The sequence below is a fragment of the Maniola hyperantus genome, chromosome 18 (genome assembly GCF_902806685.2).
Source record: "Maniola hyperantus chromosome 18, iAphHyp1.2, whole genome shotgun sequence".
NCBI classification, from domain to species: Eukaryota; Metazoa; Arthropoda; class Insecta; order Lepidoptera; family Nymphalidae; genus Maniola; species Maniola hyperantus.
This window is the reverse complement of record NC_048553.1, coordinates 10,342,433-10,359,698: the sequence shown is the minus strand read 5'-3', so window position 1 is coordinate 10,359,698 and position 17,266 is coordinate 10,342,433. Positions and strand designations below refer to the sequence as shown.

At 39.2% G+C, this 17,266-nt stretch overlaps 1 protein-coding gene across 4 annotated transcripts in view; it reads left to right on the top strand.

The window, feature by feature from the left end:
- Nucleotides 1–17,266, top strand: part of LOC117990552 (probable Rho GTPase-activating protein CG5521) — a 55,193-nt gene that overhangs the window by 4,740 nt on the left and 33,187 nt on the right. For 2 of the 4 annotated variants that reach the window (XM_069504576.1, XM_069504575.1), the window contains 12 exons: nt 250–824; nt 1,118–1,414; nt 1,589–1,770; nt 1,891–2,043; nt 2,358–2,539; nt 2,925–3,007; nt 3,309–3,460; nt 4,013–4,193; nt 4,684–4,812; nt 5,563–5,661; nt 11,339–11,440; nt 11,654–11,889. In XM_069504576.1, the coding sequence (XP_069360677.1) occupies nt 250–824; nt 1,118–1,414; nt 1,589–1,770; nt 1,891–2,043; nt 2,358–2,539; nt 2,925–3,007; nt 3,309–3,460; nt 4,013–4,193; nt 4,684–4,812; nt 5,563–5,661; nt 11,339–11,440; nt 11,654–11,889 (2,371 nt within the window). Of the gene's footprint in view, nt 1–249; nt 825–1,117; nt 1,415–1,585; nt 1,771–1,890; nt 2,044–2,357; nt 2,540–2,924; nt 3,008–3,308; nt 3,461–4,012; nt 4,194–4,683; nt 4,813–5,562; nt 5,662–11,338; nt 11,441–11,653; nt 11,890–17,266 lie in introns of all 4 variants that reach the window. The other 2 variants (XM_034978001.2, XM_034978000.2) reach the window with 1 other exon arrangement.

The window sequence follows — 17,266 nt, the reverse complement described above, 5'->3', positions numbered from 1 at the left end:
ACGTGATAGAAAAAGAGGCGTTTGTTAAGTTATAGGCTGTACTGCTGTGTGAGCTGAAACGTGTTTGCGGAGTGAGCCTTCTGTACTTGTAACATACTAATATTAGTACTCTTTGCTAATTTTACTAGAGTCCATTGTATTAATTTACTCACGCAGACTTTGCAATAAGAGCATTTGTCTGATATATTTACGCTTCCGGAACTAGACCAGTTCAGGAGCAATATTCAAAATTGTAATGATTTTTTTCAGATTCTTCCTTTTATGGTATCAAGCTCTCGGCGACAATGCACCTCCGGAAGTCAACAAGATGTTCGCATCACTCGTACCGGGGTTACCTGACACCTGTATACCAACAATAGGCTCCCCTTTCAAACCAAAGCCATTTGACGTAGTAACCAACATAACGAGTGAATCAGGCGATATCAAGATGGAAGACATCTTGCAACATCCAAACTTTACTACAGATAATGCAAAGAAAGTTGTGGTAGAACAAACTCCTACAGGAATAATGGGAAAATTAGCGACTGTGTCAGCTTCTATATTCCACGATACGAATGCTTTGAACCCAGTCCAAAGCGTTGATATACAGCCCTTATTACCAGCTAGTGCCAACGAAAGACCAGTAGAAAATGAGACAAAGTATTTTTTTGAAATACTCCTAGATGGGATGGCGACTACGGTAACGAAAATTCAATGGAAAGACCGGTCGCATGCGAAAGCAATGAGGAACTTCGCGTTTCTGTTAGAAAAATTTAAAATGTACTACTTACCGATAATATGTCCGCAGTTCAATCACAAAAACTCGTTGTACAAGCCCAATCTTGGTGAGTTTAAGTGAGCACTTGATTTATTGCATTTTATCGAAACGTTTTTCCTACACAGCCGATTCAGCCCTTGATATTGATTAAAAAATATAATAGTTAATTAATACTGATAAAGAGATCGAGTTATTTCTCATAATTTTAATTTTATTCAATTGACATTTGCGCAAGCTTTTGTATAAAAACCATTTTAAAATGATTTATAAATAAAAAATACTCTTAAAAAGTTCTTACTCATGAAATGTGAAACAAGTGCACCCAAAACTTGACTAATACAGATTTTTCTAATATTTCAGAACTACCAGTGCAGCACACTATACTAGAAGACGATTACGTGTTGTGCCGTGTGACTTTGATAAAATGGGTGACAAATTACGTACACTTTATGAAAAAACCAGGCAGTGACGGCGGTCAGCCATCTTCTATGACTAGTACTGGATCGCAATTCCCACATTCGGGCACTCCCACGCCTGCGCAATCCTTGCATCATGAGGAGGAAACTTCGTTCACAGTGGGAGGACATCCATCAGATTCGAGCAGAGCTTCCTCACATGATTCTGCATCTATAACGCCTCATCCAAGTTTGGAATCAGGTATGCCCCTGAATACACTGTTAGACAATGGACATCAATTCACAATTTCCATAAGTATGTACTGCCAACTCTTGTGTAATCGTTGTATCATGAGTAATAAATTTCATTCACAGTGTGTCATCCGTTAACCTCAAGTTCAGCTAGTAAATAATAATAAAAAATGTTTGTCAGCAGGTTCAGGTTTGTACGAGGAACTAAGCTCAGAGCAAGTGGTCCGCGACGTGCTCTGTTGCTGGTCCCGAGAGCACGTGGACTTCACGGTCGAAGTTCTGCGTCAAGCGTTCCTATTGCCTTTCTCGCACGCGGCCGCTATACGCCGTGTCATCGCACTTTATAAGGACTGGATACAGATGAATGTTAGTATAAGTTTTTTCTATTTGAAGAACTGAGAATGCTACGAGTTTTTAGATTAGCGTTTTTCTAAGCTTTTAAGGAAAATGACGGCAGTTATAGGTAACTAGTTTTTTTGTCTGCAGGTGGCGGAAATCCCGCCTTTTTTGATGGAGAGTATATACGAGCAGCAACTGGCACAAAGCGGGGAGCCGCTGGCGCCGCCGCGGCGACTTCGCAATGACTCGTATTTGGGCGCCATCGGACGGGACAATGTTATGGTGCGAGCAGGGATGCAGGTATGGTATTGGATTTTGTTTTAGGTTATATAATTTTTTATTCTTCTTTTCAGTTGTCATCCATACATATAAATTAACTAGCTTATGCTCGCGATTTCGTCCGCGTGGCCTACACAAATTTCAAACCCCTATTTCACCCCCTTAGCGGTTGACTTTTCAAACTCCTTTCTTAGCGGATGCCTACGTCATAATAGCTATCTGCATGCTAAATTTCAGCTCGATCCGTCCAGTAGTTTGAGCTGTGCGTTGATAGATCAGTCAGTCAGTAATTATTACAATTCATCTTGCCCATCATTCTTTCTCAATTGTTACAGAACGTGCTTCAAATATTTATGACGCAAGCAGCTAACGTGTTCGTAGCGAGCGCGTCGCCGGTCGCGCCGCCCGGTGGCCTGGGATCCCCGCAACTGCTGGACGAACAGACCGACACCTGCAAGCGGGTGCTCAACATCTACCGATACATGGTCATGCATGTCGCGATGGACGCTGCCTCTTGGTAACTACATACGCTCAATGGCAGATTAAAGGGGTAGTGTAGATGCCGCTCCGCCCTGGTTCTCGGTTTTAGAGGACCTTCAAGCCTTGAGAAAGCCCTAATGAGGCTTTCTCAAGGCTTGGAGGCCATAATCCCAAATCAGGCCAAAATTATTTTCAGTAAGTAGGATAGAGCCAGAGAATTCTTTAATTTTCCGAGATAAAAAGTAGCCTTAGTCCTTCCCCGGGATGTAAGCTAACTATGGACCTTTCATCAAAATCGGTTAAACTATTAGCCAGTGAAAAAATAGCAGACAGACAGAAAGACACACTTTCGCATTTATAATACTAGTATGGATTGACATTTAAAGAGTTTACAAGAAATATTAACTAGGATTTCTTTACAGGGAACAATTGCTCTTGGTACTGCTGCAGATAACGTCTTTGGTCCTGACAAAAGTGCCACCTAAAAGAAAACAAGACACCCTAGGTACTGTAATGAAATATTTTGACATAACCTTTTATTAAATCACACAGAACTGTTAAACAAAAACACCTATTGAAATAAAAACCCCTTTTTTGGAAGTTTGTTAGCATTACTAGATTAGGTATGGCGTTATTCAAGGGGAGGATCAACAAATTCCTGAAAGGCCGGCAACGCAATGGTGGTTCCTCTGGTGCTGCAAATGTTCATGAGCGGCGGTAATCACTTAACATCAGGTGACCCACCTGCGCGTTTGCTCGCAATTTTTTTTATTTTTTAAAAAAGCATGCTTTTGTTTTTTATGCAGGTGGCTTTTTAGCTCCAGCGTTATTTCAAACTCTGATAGTGACTTGGATAAAGGCAAATCTGAACGTGGCGGTCAAGGCAGAGCTATGGCAGAACTTTATGGAACTGTTGACGCGTCTTACGCATTGGGAAGATTTAATAAAGGAGTGGGCGGTAAGGTTCTATTATTTTTTCTTGCAAATCAGCTTTGTAATATAATGGGATCTAAATGGTAAAAAGTGAAATCTAAATATATAAAAGGAAAGGCGACTGCCGATCTATCAAGGCACAGCTGAAGCTACTGGATGGATCGGGCTGAAAGGCACGCAGATAGCTATTATGAAGTAGACGTATACTAAGAAAGGATTTTTGAAAATGTAACGCCTAAAGGGATAAAATAGGGGTTTGAATGTTTTCGTAGTCTACGCGAAGGCAGTCGCGAGCATAAGCTAGTCTAAACATATAATAGGAAAAGGTCTGATATATCACCGCACAGTTCAAACTACTGGACCGATCGGGCTGGAATTTGCTGTGTAGATAGCTATTATGGCGTAGACATCTGCTAAAAAGAATTTTTGAAAATTCAATCCCTAAGGCGGCAAAATATTGAAATTTGTGTAATCCACGCGGACGAAGTCGCGGACATAAGCTAATAAACATGGAACGAGGCATCCGTACATTTAGTGGGCGGTTTTATACGCATCTCAACGAGTGCTTTTGTTTCAGAAAACAATGGAAACTCTGACCCGTGTGTTGGCAAGGCACGTTTACTCGCTAGAGCTATCTGAGACCAATACAGCGCCCGAAGGCCGCGGCAGAGGACGGAGACCCGTGGCCGCGCCCATACATCCGCGACCCATGCCCTTACGACGACCTACCCTTGCCACTAGCGACTCCAGGACACCAGGTACACCAGTGCTTCTGGGCACCGAAAATTGCTGTACACTAAAGCCCAGCAATTTTCTTTTAATAACGAAGTTGCGTGTTAAGTTTGCAACTCGACTGCTACACAACTGTATAAAAATTGCCAAACTGGCTATACAATTGCATCAAGACTAGAAGATTTGTGTAGTATTGTGTGTTGGCGCTGTCTACTGCTGGCTTCTTTAGTGGTGGGATGGTGTACGGTAAAAATCAAATGCTATAGTCGACGCATTTTAAACTGAGTCGTCGAGTTATCTCTGTTTCGCTCGCACTTACAGGTCGTAGGTAAGTGCGAGAGAAACAGACGGATAACTCGACGACTCAGTTTAAAATGCGTCGACTATACCTACACGTTGTGCCATACAGGCCCCGATTGTATAAGTAAATCGTATTCATTGTTAATTTTTCGGATTATAGCGAATTCATTAAGCTTGTGGTTCCTTGTATAAAGTGACACTATTGTATTGTCGTAGGCAAATCTCCGCGGACGAGTCACGAGTCCCACCCGCGCAAGGAAGCTGCGCTGCGACGGCCCCTGGCGAGGTGCCGCAGCGACCCGCACCTGCCCAGACACGCGCAAGTTCACACGCAACATTCTGCAGGTATATCCCTTTCGCTGGATGACACCTTTCCGTTGTCTCATTTCATTTATTTATTTGCATAGATTGGGGTACAATGGTACTGATTCTGAGCACAACTAAATTTTAGAGTATTCGCATCCTCTTCTTACTGATGTTATATGAAAAGGACAAATACAACTTGACAGTTATAAATTTAATTTAGAGCAGTCAAACCTCGTGACTTTAGCTGCCGGTCACGAGCCTACTGTTTAAATTTGTAGCGTACCCTATAATTTAGAGTCTTTAAATGTAAAATTCTTGTGTAAATATGTAGGTCGATTTCGTAAAACCTGCATCAATCATTAATACAATCTCAATTGTTCCGATTGGCTGAATTTGTGCGATTCTTGTTGCAACAATGCATTGTAGCCAATAGTGAGAGTAGTAGGTGGTGATTGCGATCGTGACATTGTAGCTGTCATTCTCCCGCAATTGCGCAACTGTTTTCAGGTCAAAGTCATGGTCATGGTAAATAGATCTAGAAAATCGACAAACTTTATGATTGAGACCAGCCCCTAGATTGTGTAAGAAAAATAATCGGTAGCAAATTCTGCCCCTTGATTGGCCATCATATGGCCATGTAAAAAAGTTAACAGCAAATTCAACCAATCAAGAGGCAGAATTTGCTGTCAATTATGATAAATAAGTTTTTCTTACACAATCGGGGGACAGATATATTAATGTCTGTTAATTACATAATCATTTTGTACTAATTTCTTTCTTTTTCAACAGACGAAATCAAGGAACCAGTGAGCAGTAAACCGAGGCGGTGGTATTCCTTAGACTCGTTGAGACAATCGTCGCAAAACGAAGAAAGGGACTCTGCTAGTGGTAAAACACTTTCAATTTTTTTTTCGTATGACCGTCTTCAAAACTTACGTGCTCTTTATTGTTTTTGGACTGTTTTTTATTTATTTTTTATTCAGATACAGTAAGCCCTTGACTGCAATTTCACCCGATGGTAAGTGATGATGCAGTGTAAGATGGAAGCGGGCTAACCTGGAAAGGGTATGGCAGTTTTTATTAAACCCATACCCCATTGGTTTCTACACGGCATCGTACCGGAACGCTTAATCGCTTGGCGGCACGGCTTTGTCCGTAGAATGGTAACTAGCCACTGCCCAGACCAAACCAGAGGAAATTTAAAAACACAATTCTCAAATTTCCCCTGCCGGGAATCGAACCCTGACCCTAAGACCACATCGCTGACCACTGCGCCAGGGAGGTCGGGCACTACCCTATACAGTCTTATGTCCAATAGAATAGTAGATGCATAGTGACTGATAATGATCATATTTAGAATTTATTTATTGATGTGCCTCCGGAAAACATACAGCATTTATGTATGAAGAAGCAATTATGTACTCACCGCATATATGCGCGCTTCATCCATAAACATGTATATTCCTATGCAATAATGTAGTTTACCTTACCGGATATAGGGGCGCTAGTGTCTCACCCAGCAAGGCAGTGAGCCGCTGCCATCTTGGATGACATAGCGTTGTGTACTTTCGCCGCGTGCGCGTCGAATCTAAAATTATATCGTTAATCCGTCTTCCTTTGCAAAAAAATTATTTTCAATAAGTGCAATAAATGTGATAATACGGTGATCATGATATATATTTTCTTATTATTTCGTAATATTACCGTGGGGACATTTTGGTTGGACCCCACGTGCGCGAACAATGTCGATAGGCTACGTAAGCTAATCGATCTGGTGTTTCGCGCTTATTGGTGCCTGAGAGGGCTCTTGAAAAAGGGGATACCTCGACATCCAGCAGCGATTCAAGCAACGAGCAGGATTGAGAGTGACTCCCGAGAGAAACGGCGAGAAATTACCAGGTAACGATCGATCCTCGGATCGATGCGTTATACAACCAGGTGAGTTTTCTTACATATCTTATAATGCATTTACCATATTGTGTATCTAATGCAAATGAGATGCTAATTGAGAAACCAAATTAAACAAATGGCGATTTGGTTGACGAACGTGTCGACACCGACACCGAAATCTAAATCTGGATCTAGGTTTCTTTAATACAAATTTTGGCGAGGAAAAGTCCCAATGGTTACCTATAATCGGTTATTGAATCTATTTATTTTATGTACAAAGTTAATTGAGTGCAATTTAAATTTTACGCCAGTGAATCGAATGATAACATTTTATCTCGCCCACGTGGCGAGATGTTGGTTATAACAAGACATTGGTTAAATTGCTCATTTAAAGGGGTTTCGTAAACTGAAAATAACGGAGAACTGTACTCACTAAACAATAGCTAACACTTATTTGGCCCCACTGAGGACATCATGGCCGTTACCACCAATGCTTTATTATACCAAACAGAACTCAGTTAAGAATCCAGATACCCCCTTTAATAAATGACTGAAACATTCAGATGATAAAGTCGCCCTTTGGTCTAAGTATCTCCTGCATTTTTATTTTTTTGAATATAATGATTAGCAATAAAGATGGTTAAATAAATAAATAACATTCAGCAAATCATCTTTGTCTTAAAAATTACCAGAACAAACTTTACAAATTGTTTGGGTAACAGGCGAATGTATAGCATAATATATTATGTAAGGCGCAGGAGATGAATATCAGACAGAATTTTCATGGAGATGTTTATTTTAAATACTCTAAGGAAATTTTGGATACGGTATTTGCATATGTCAAAAGTGAATGGTTTCTCAGTGATGGCTGAATGGAGGGTCTTCCACTGGAAGCCTCTCGGACCTCACATATCTGATATGTGAGGTCCGCACCCTTTGTTAGTTTTGGGTGTGATAACCATTTTAAATTATTGATTAAGCTGGAAAAGTACGTCAAATCATTGTGACGTCACATGCCAGTGTTTCATGGGGCCTCGCGTGCTGAGCGTGTGTTTTAACGCTTTATAGGATACTGATTTGACTAGTTGTCAAATACCGGATTGGCTTTTAACAATAGTGACGAGGTTCTTTTTGGATAAAGCAACACTCACTGCGTTTATGCAATCCCCTGGTGGCCCATATTTATAAATATTACAGCTATAAATGCCTACAATCGAAAAACCTATCCAACACAATATGTTACAGGTTATGTAATGACATTCTAATATCGTTGGCAAGCTTTTGGTGCAAACAGTTTTTGTAAATGTCAATTACGGTATTTCGAATACCCTAATACAAGAAACTACCCCCGGTAATGCCCACAAAACAAATAATGCAACATGCAACCTGGTCACCTGTCACGACTTAAATGACACAAGAATTACTGGACCAAAACTAGTAGAAGTGGTTGTGGTTCACAAGGAAATGCCCAGTTTTATCTCCGAGCTTTTTCTGCGGAAGGAAAACGTTGGATCGATGCGTCTGATTTTCGACCCTCGAGAACGAAACAAATTTGTGAAACAAAACTATCCCGTCTGATTTGTCATACCGGTTCGTAGCTTTCTACAACAAAAGTTGGACAACCTGTCTAATTTTTGGGTCTGGCGGCAGCGCCCCACCTGTAACATGCTCGGTTGCGGAAACCTTGCATGCGAAGGAATGTCGAGTGCTAGTCTACCTAGACGACTTCCTTCTGGTCAATCAAGACCAATCCAAGTTATGTCTTCAGGCTGCGGAAGCCGTGAGGCACTTGGAACTTCTGGGCTGGCAATTCTGGTCAACTAAGACCAATCCAGGTTATTCCTTCACGCTGCGGAAGCGTGAGGTCCTTGGAACTTCGGGGCAGGGGGATCAATTACCAAAAGCCAACGTCCATACCATGTTGAAGACACCGGTTCTCGTCCGATCACCGAAGTTAAGCAACATCGGGATCAATTACTAAAAGTCAATTCTAACACTCACACAAGACCTACAATACCTTGGTATTCGTTGGCAGACTATAAGAAAATTCAATGTTCTTGCCCATAATAAAGAGTAAAAAACTATCAACGAGACCTTTGAGAGAATTATTACTGAAAATATCTGAAATCACTCTTCACGAAATGCAACGGTTGCTAGGACAGTCAGACTTCGCTAGTTTAGTAACTCCCAGAAGCAGACTACATTCTGATCAGATCCAAATACGCCTCAAACGTTTCGATAATATGTTTTAGACTGCTGAATCCACAATCGTGGAACAGGGAATGACATGGCGGCGCGGAACCACATGTCTCAGGCTGCCAATATGTACACCTAAAACCTGCCATCCACTGCTTGGCGAATAATGCCTCTGATTGGCTTTTAGTGCCCAATTAAACGGGAAATTAATGCCAGAAACTTGGTGAGTGCATCAAAAATGATAGCACAGCAATAGAAGGAACTTTATGCAGTTATAGTGGCAATTGAAGACAGCACAAGAACTCTGTAAAAATCGCAAGTCTTAGTTCAATCGAACACTCATTCGTTCACTCACTCGTTCGTTCTAACGTTCATTTTAATGAACAAAGTCGTGGGTTTTACTGATTCTAACAATCGAACTCCCGCACATAACAGATTACATTATTGGCTCAAGGCTGTCACGAGGAAAACCTCCCACAGAGTGTCATCTTTTCTCTCAAGCGCCGTCCGAGATCGATTTGGTTGCAGCACAACAGATTACTGTAGTAGGGAATAAAGATGGTGTGATGTCTTTATCGACTGCAAAGATTGATCAGCAAGTTATAGATGCTTTCAACAGGTCATTGAGACATCAATTTAGCATGGGTGTTTTCTTCTCCAAACTAATTGCCAAAAGTACTGACTTACTTGAACAAGTGCAGCTGGGGTGTACTTAAATGTGGCACGTGAAAGACCTTTGGGCTTCAAGATTTGAAAGCAGAGCTCAAATGAACTATAGAACCTATCAGGGACTCTGATAGATGTCACGACATTACAGTGTCCACCAGACATTTACACGGAAGCTGAAAAAATTGAGGATGGGTGCCCAAATAAAGGAGTAGTCTATACGAGAAGTAAAGAACAGGTGCTTGTTGGAAGCAATTTTTGTCCTACCTACCTACCAGACATCAAAAATGGTTAAACTGGTGCGAAACCTGGTGGCGGTTAACTTTCTATGATCCACATGTGGACACTAGGCAATTATTGACGTGGCTAAACTCAAAATTACTAAACCATTTATCATACAGGACCTTAAGGTAGAGCTCAAGCGCTAACTACAGAAGCTCTCATTTAAGCACACACTTCCCGAGATATCTAGACGAACCTATATGGACAATTGTTGCCCTGGAACGAAGGGTTGACAACTGAAAGTCTGTGTCACCGGGAAAAATATATTATATACTTTATTTGGCCCAAAGACTGACACTCACTCTTAACATAAATACGGATGGACACTTTCAAAACATAATAGTATAACAGAAAACATAATTCTCTATTAATGTACTAGTATACTACAGTAGTACTACATGTATGTCTTTGACACAGGAAAATAGGTCAAGCAGAATGAAGTTAAGAATTTAAATATATTGTAATCTTTTTATCACCAACTGTAATGAAACTGAAGCCGCATCACGTACTGTAATTGATCACTGGAACAGTTCAGTTCTTAAGCAATGTGGCAGCATTCCTGTATCCCCAGGGATTCATCAGTGGATCAACAGTAGTTTCTTTGGGGACAGATAACCAATCAATGGACGATATACTCGTATCTCGTGGTAACTGGAGATTACCAGACACTCTTGTTGAAATCATTATTGCCCGGAGGAGATCTCAAAATAACTGAAGCTTATTTTTCAATATAATCATTATATGGTCCGGTTTGAGTTTTAGTAATCCTTATCAAAATTACAGACATAAATCATTTAAATTGTTTGTCTTTTAGACATTATATTTTAACTTATTAACCCTGGTTAGAAATAACAATAACTTTAATAGGTGACAATGAATGAAGGGGACGTGGTTATATGATCTAACTTAACGATTAATATTTTTGTTATTCAATTGACAGATTAACTCCCTTTGATTCATCATAGCGTTGTGGGTAATACATTTCACCAGCAGATAACAAACACGTCTTCATACATAAATGCTGTATGTTTTCCGGAGGCACATCAATATGACGGTTTTACATTACAATAAAACCGATATTATGTGCCGAGAGGGAAAACATACAGCATTGCAGGAACTTCTTCCTGGTGAAGACTATGACATCCAAGATGGCAGCGGCTCACTGCCTTGCTGGGTGAGACACTAGCGCCCCTATATCCGGTAAGGTAAACTACATTATTGCATAGGAATATACATGTTTATGGATGAAGCGCGCATATATGCGGTGAGTACATAATTGCTTCTTCATACATAAATGCTGTATGTTTTCCCTCTCGGCACATAATATCGGTTTTATTGTAATGTAAAACCGTCATATTAGGAAGGTTTCAAGGGGGGGTAAAAATCAGCCCTAAAAATCTCTAAAGTGTGTCGATTACTATAATATGATTTTTTTTGTTTAAAGTGGGGCAAACTTCCTTACAAAATTGGCCACCTCTTAACTTTTACTCAAAGTAACAATATATAACTCAACAGTGTTTTCTGTCCATAGGTTCACGTTCCCCATCGCCGGCTCCATCCAGCGGTGTTGAAAGTAGCTCTATAAAAGATTCTCCATTACAAATAGATTTGGCTTCGGATGGTGGCAACGTTGGTAAGTGTTTTGAGATGGCATGTAGTACGGTGCATTACGGCGCCGCAGAAGATATCATAACGCCCTAGTTTTCATGTCATAAGTTGTAAGTCAAAACACCACCGAACAGCTCATGGAAAGCTGGAATTGTGTAATAGTAGATTTCATGGTATTGTCCAAGACATTGTGAAAAGATCCAATTTTCATATTTCGCGATGTTCCCATCCGTCACAGAATGGTCAGAGAGCGACGCGGGCGGAGGCGTGGGGGGTATAGCAGGACTGGGCGGTGCGGGCGCTGGCGTGGGCGTGGTGTTGGGCGGTGCGGCGCGGGGCTGGCTGCCCGACGTGGCGTGCGTGCTGTGGCGCCGCATGCTGGCCGCGCTGGGCGACCCCAACGCGCTCCGCGACCCGCACGCTCACCATCACCTCTTCAACTACCTGGTGCACCTCAACGCGACCTTGCTCAAGGTGAGTGAGCCTTTATATCCGACACCACTTGACTGTTTTATAGCTTGTAAGGCAAGATATGATATATAATATGGGCTCGGCTCGGCCGTGCCGCAGCTGGCAATGTGGCGTGCTCGTGTAAGATCAAACATCAATCCGCCCTAATCTAGATATATGTATAAAAGGAAAAAAGTACAGCTCAAACTACTGGACAGATCTGGCTGAAATTTGGCATGCAGATAGCTATTATGACACGTAGGCATCCGCTAAGAAAGGATTTTTGAAAATTCAACACCTAGGGGGTTGGAATTTGTGTAGTCCACGCGGATTAAGTCGCGAGCATCACCTAGTAAGTAATAAAAATTTAATATGAGTCCGCGTGAGTTTCGAGTAATGTATTAATTAGGTACGAGTGGTCTCTAAAAATAAATCTGTTCACAGTTCAATCTATTGACCACTCGAAATGGTGTCATACAATCAATTTTACTAACTCGCCTGCACAATTAGTATAGACGTACATTTTAGGGCAAGCGCAGGCGACGTACTTTTGTTGACCGTCGAAATAGATCACTTGTGGTGGCTCTATCTACTATTGGGATTCGGCAAATGATTCAAAGAATTCCCGCGGTGATATTCATCCGGTTTTTAGGGTCCCGTACCTCAAAAGAAAAAATAGAACCCTTATAGGATCACTTCATTGTCTGTATCTGTCCGTCGTGTCTGTCAAGAAAACAGGGTACTTCCCGTTGACCTAGAATCATGAAATTTGGCAGGTAGGTAGGTCTTATAGCACAAGTAAAGGAAAAATCCGAAAACCGTGAATTTGTATAAACATCACGAAAAAAAAATTAAATGTGTTTTTTGAAAATTCAACCCCTAAAAGGGGGGTGACATAGGTGTTTGAAATTTGTGTAGTCCACGCGGATGAAATTGCGAGCATAAGCTGGTTAATAATAAGTACGCCGAGGATGATCTAGTCTTCGCTAGACGTAGTAATAAGATGATGCGATGGATGATTGTCCTCTGCAGACAATGGTCCGTTGTCTGCGCTTGCCTCTAATTAGGTACGGCGTAACGCAAGCATCGAAAGTGGCCTTCAAGGTTTCAGCAAATCAGTCACAGTTAGTGCTACATAATCATAAATCTGCCTTGGAAGGTGATGTTAAATGAACTGTTACATAACGCTTGTTTTAAATGCATACAGTAGGTAAATGCTAATGAGTATTTTGCACTGCAGCATAAATCGTTGAATTTTACAGTAATATGTAGTTATGCATTTTAACTAAGTAGACCACAGCCATGTATGGATGACTTTGAAATGTACTTTGGAAACTTCAATTCGAGATTTCTTAGTCTTCGTCTTTTTAAATAAAAAAAATGTTTTTAATTGAATTTTGAGCTTTTTTTATCTTCACCTTTCTCATATATTTTTTATTTTCGTTTTTCACATATTTTTGCTGGCTGGCTTTGTTTAAAAATATAACAGTTTTTGAACGCTGCTGCTACAAGATTAATAGGCGTGAATTACGAAGAACCTTGCAGAATTGATAAATAATCTTCTCATTTGAAATGCATAGTACTATTATTTAGGTACACTGTGTGTGTTGTATACTGCTGGACTATCTTATTTCGCAAAAATTTAAACTTGAAGAGTCAGATGGGCCGTTGTACCTATAGCCATTTTGAAACTACATATAAAGTCTACAAAAAACTACATCTGAATCCATCATCATGATCAACCCATCGCCGGCTCACTACAGAGCACGGGTATCCTCTTAGAGTGAGAAAGGTTTTTGGCCATAGTCTGCCACGCTGGCCATGTGCGGATTGGTAGACTTCACACACCTTTGAGAACATTATGGATAACTCTCAGGCATGCAGGTTTCCTCACGATGTTTTCCTACACCGTTAAAGCAAGTGATATTTAATTAATTAAAACACACATAACTCCGAAAAGTTCGAGGTGCGTGCCCTTGATCGAACCCCTGACCTCCGATTAGAAGGCGGACGTCCTAACCACACCACAGCTATATAAAGATCGAAATCTACCTTTTGTTAATGATAATGAATAACATACTACTTGTTTGGCTGTACAAAGTAATGCTCCCTTTACAAAAACGCATTGATTGCGCACTTGACCTTGCAGATTCTCTGAAATAGTGAAACCCTAAAATACAGTTTCGTAAATCAGTTTGAAATATATTTTGTTGTGTTACTTAGAAAAATAATCTAACTGACAGGCAAAAAGAAAAAAACATATTGTGCTCAGCATAAATATTATATTTAACATATTATATTTTTAATGTACTTTAATTGTACTTATTACTACTATTTACGATTATTTATTTACATATTATTATTATTTATTTGGACTTGAAAAAAAAAAAAAAAGAATATATTAAAAAAACATGATTCACTGACTAACTCATCAACGTCCAGTCTAAACCCTCAAACCTAGAAAGCTAAGCACAGAGGTTGCCTTTATAATGTATTCAAGAAAAGAAGACCGGATTTTTCGAAATTCCCCCGGGATATATATAATAAACAAGTTTTAATTTTTCGCCGAGTGAAGCTGCGGGAGATCGTTAGCATTACGATAAAATAACTTGCTAAAATTACCAATAAAATAGTGCATAAATAAAACACTCCTACTGTGACGTTGTAAATTTTGAACTACTAATTAGCGTTTCGCTTTTAATTAAAATCTATTTTGTTCAAAGTATGTTGGTGCCACCTAGCATCAAGGTGCAGAACTACGCGTGGGTCGATGTTCAGAGTTCATTCGAGCCACAATAGATGGCGATTGCTTCGTTGTCAATTGTCGTAAAAATAAAACAAAATAATTAAATAAAACCATAATATCATTTGTTTATTGTTAAGTCATTAACAAAACGGTTCTTATAATATATCCTTAGGTTCCGCAAATATTCAAAAATGAATTGGCTTCATGATCAAACTAACTGAGAGCGGCCACACTCGGGTTGCGTCAGGCAACACCGATTGGTGAGATTTAGAATTTTTCTGGAGTCAACATGTGAAGACGAATTTTTTTCGTTCCAGGAAAATCTCACTTTTTTTCGCCCATGGCTTCGCCTGGGAAAATACAATAGTAATAAATTTAATCATCCTAACGTATTTCAATGTTTCATCAATTATGGTGAGTGAAAAATCAAGTAATGTGGATTCGACAAAATGGCGGTTTGGTTAGAGAAAATCCTAATTTCATGATTTTCCCTTTCAGTTCCAGTTATTTTACCTTCCCAAATAAATGAGGATAATGGGTTGTGGGGGACTCCTGAAAACCATTGGTGGCCAGGAGTTAAATAGGTGAGTTGTGTTTGATCGGGAAAATTCCACGTGTCGAAATTTTCACACAGCACAAATTATAATCTTGTTTTTCTTTGTTACAGGGTTTCCGTTTTCCGTTTGCGTTTCCGTTTTTAGTTTTCGGTTTTCGTATTTATTTCTTTACCACATTCACGTTGGCAACTTAATTTCTATGGATAAGACTTGGTGAAAATCTTTGTAATGAAACATGTCGGTTGTGAAGAATCAAATAAATTGAGTTTTGGATCTTGGCCGATGCCGTCCAGCTACCTTGCAGTCTTCGCACCTACAAGTAAGCAAATGTTTGTATCCTGGAACAGTTTAGTGAACCTTCTTAGTGTATGTGTACAGTAAGAACCCTGTCTTTACTACTGAGCTTTTATTTTGAAACAATTTTATGAATTTTACTGTGTCATTGTCTATTCCATGCCAATGGCATCTTAAATTTAAAACATAGATTTATGTACTATCTACCTAAGGCATTCTAATGTATCTAAATTCAGTCTTGGCATTAAGCTAGAATAACTAAGCATTATTAGCCATCCTTATGTATTAAGCGACCCCGGTAAAAGTTACATTAAAAACAATTTTGCCTAACATCTAGCAAATTTCATTTATAACACCTCATATACATTACAAGGGAGTCGACGGCTAGCTTCTATTCTTTACTAGGTAGATAGATCAAGTAAGTAAGTTTTTTTTTCCTCTAATCTTTGTAAGGTGGTAGATTATTCCGTATCCGGGTATATTTCTATTCCGCCCAATTTATCACCCTTACAAATGGCGCCCGAACGTTTTTTTTATATAGTTATTTCTGTATATTTTGAGAAATTTTGTGAATTTTATGAAATGTACTCCGCTGATGGTACAATTTTCTAAGTAGTGACACATTGCAAAGAGCACTAAGCTGTTTTTTATGGTTAACTAACTAAATAATAACTAATAGTTAGAAATTTTGTCTGATAGGTTAAGTAATTTTCTGAGTATAGTCCAACATTGGTTTTTTCTTATTTAATTAACACATTATAAATGGTGCTTATGCCGCTCAATTATGTTATTTGACTTACCTTGGAGGTGTATAAGTGAATGTTTGCCTTCAGTTTAGTAATAAACATTGCTTAACTGAGTTGTTGTTGGGTATTGCTTTCAATAGTAAGTACATCTTATGTTTGAAAATTCCGGTAACTTAGTATAATTAAAGTTTTGAAACGCTATGTCCTGTTAACTAGTTACACACATACATTTATAAATACTAAGAGTTACAACTTGTGAAACTAAATATATAAACTATATTCAGAGATTACATTAAGTTCAAGTATGAAGTTATGAACAATTTTTTTTCAGTGACTTGATACTTCATTATTTTGTTGAAATTTTGTTTAGAGCTGTGTTAAGGTTACGATAAAAGCTACTTCACACACAAAACATGTTAAGTTTAATTGAATGCTGGTAGTTTAAAGTGACATTTAGAAACAGATTTTGTTGTATTTTAGGTTATGTGTTAAAAGTGTAAAGTAACAGTCATCAAACCATTGCACAATCTCTTTGTTTTTTTTTGAAAGATAATATGCTAGTCAGAGTTCATTGCAACTTTGCTGCCTGTTTACTTTTGTAATTGTAAAGGTTGTAACACACTGTGTACTCATAAAGGTGATACTGCACCTTACAATCATTTATTCAATTTTGGGAAGTTTTATTTTGTTATATTTTGTTTACTATAGTAATAATATGTGCTTGTATTATTAACGATATTTTGGAATAGGAACATAATTGATAAAATAGGTTAGGATAGACTTAAGAATATTGTTTTTGTTGTGTATTTTGCTTGTGTATATTTAATAGTTTAAATAACTTCTTTTGTGTTTGTGTTTAACCAATTTGTATAAGGCTAAACATAGACAGTTACACAAGCTCGATATTTTGTTAAATGTGTTTTGACTTAACACAATGGAACAGACTTTTGCCCAGTTTCATTCACTTTTGAAGGACGAATTGTGTTATGAGGTATCCATTCGTTCCGAAACTCCAGCACCTACAGTGCTAGGTTTAAAGAAACAGTTAAAACAATTAA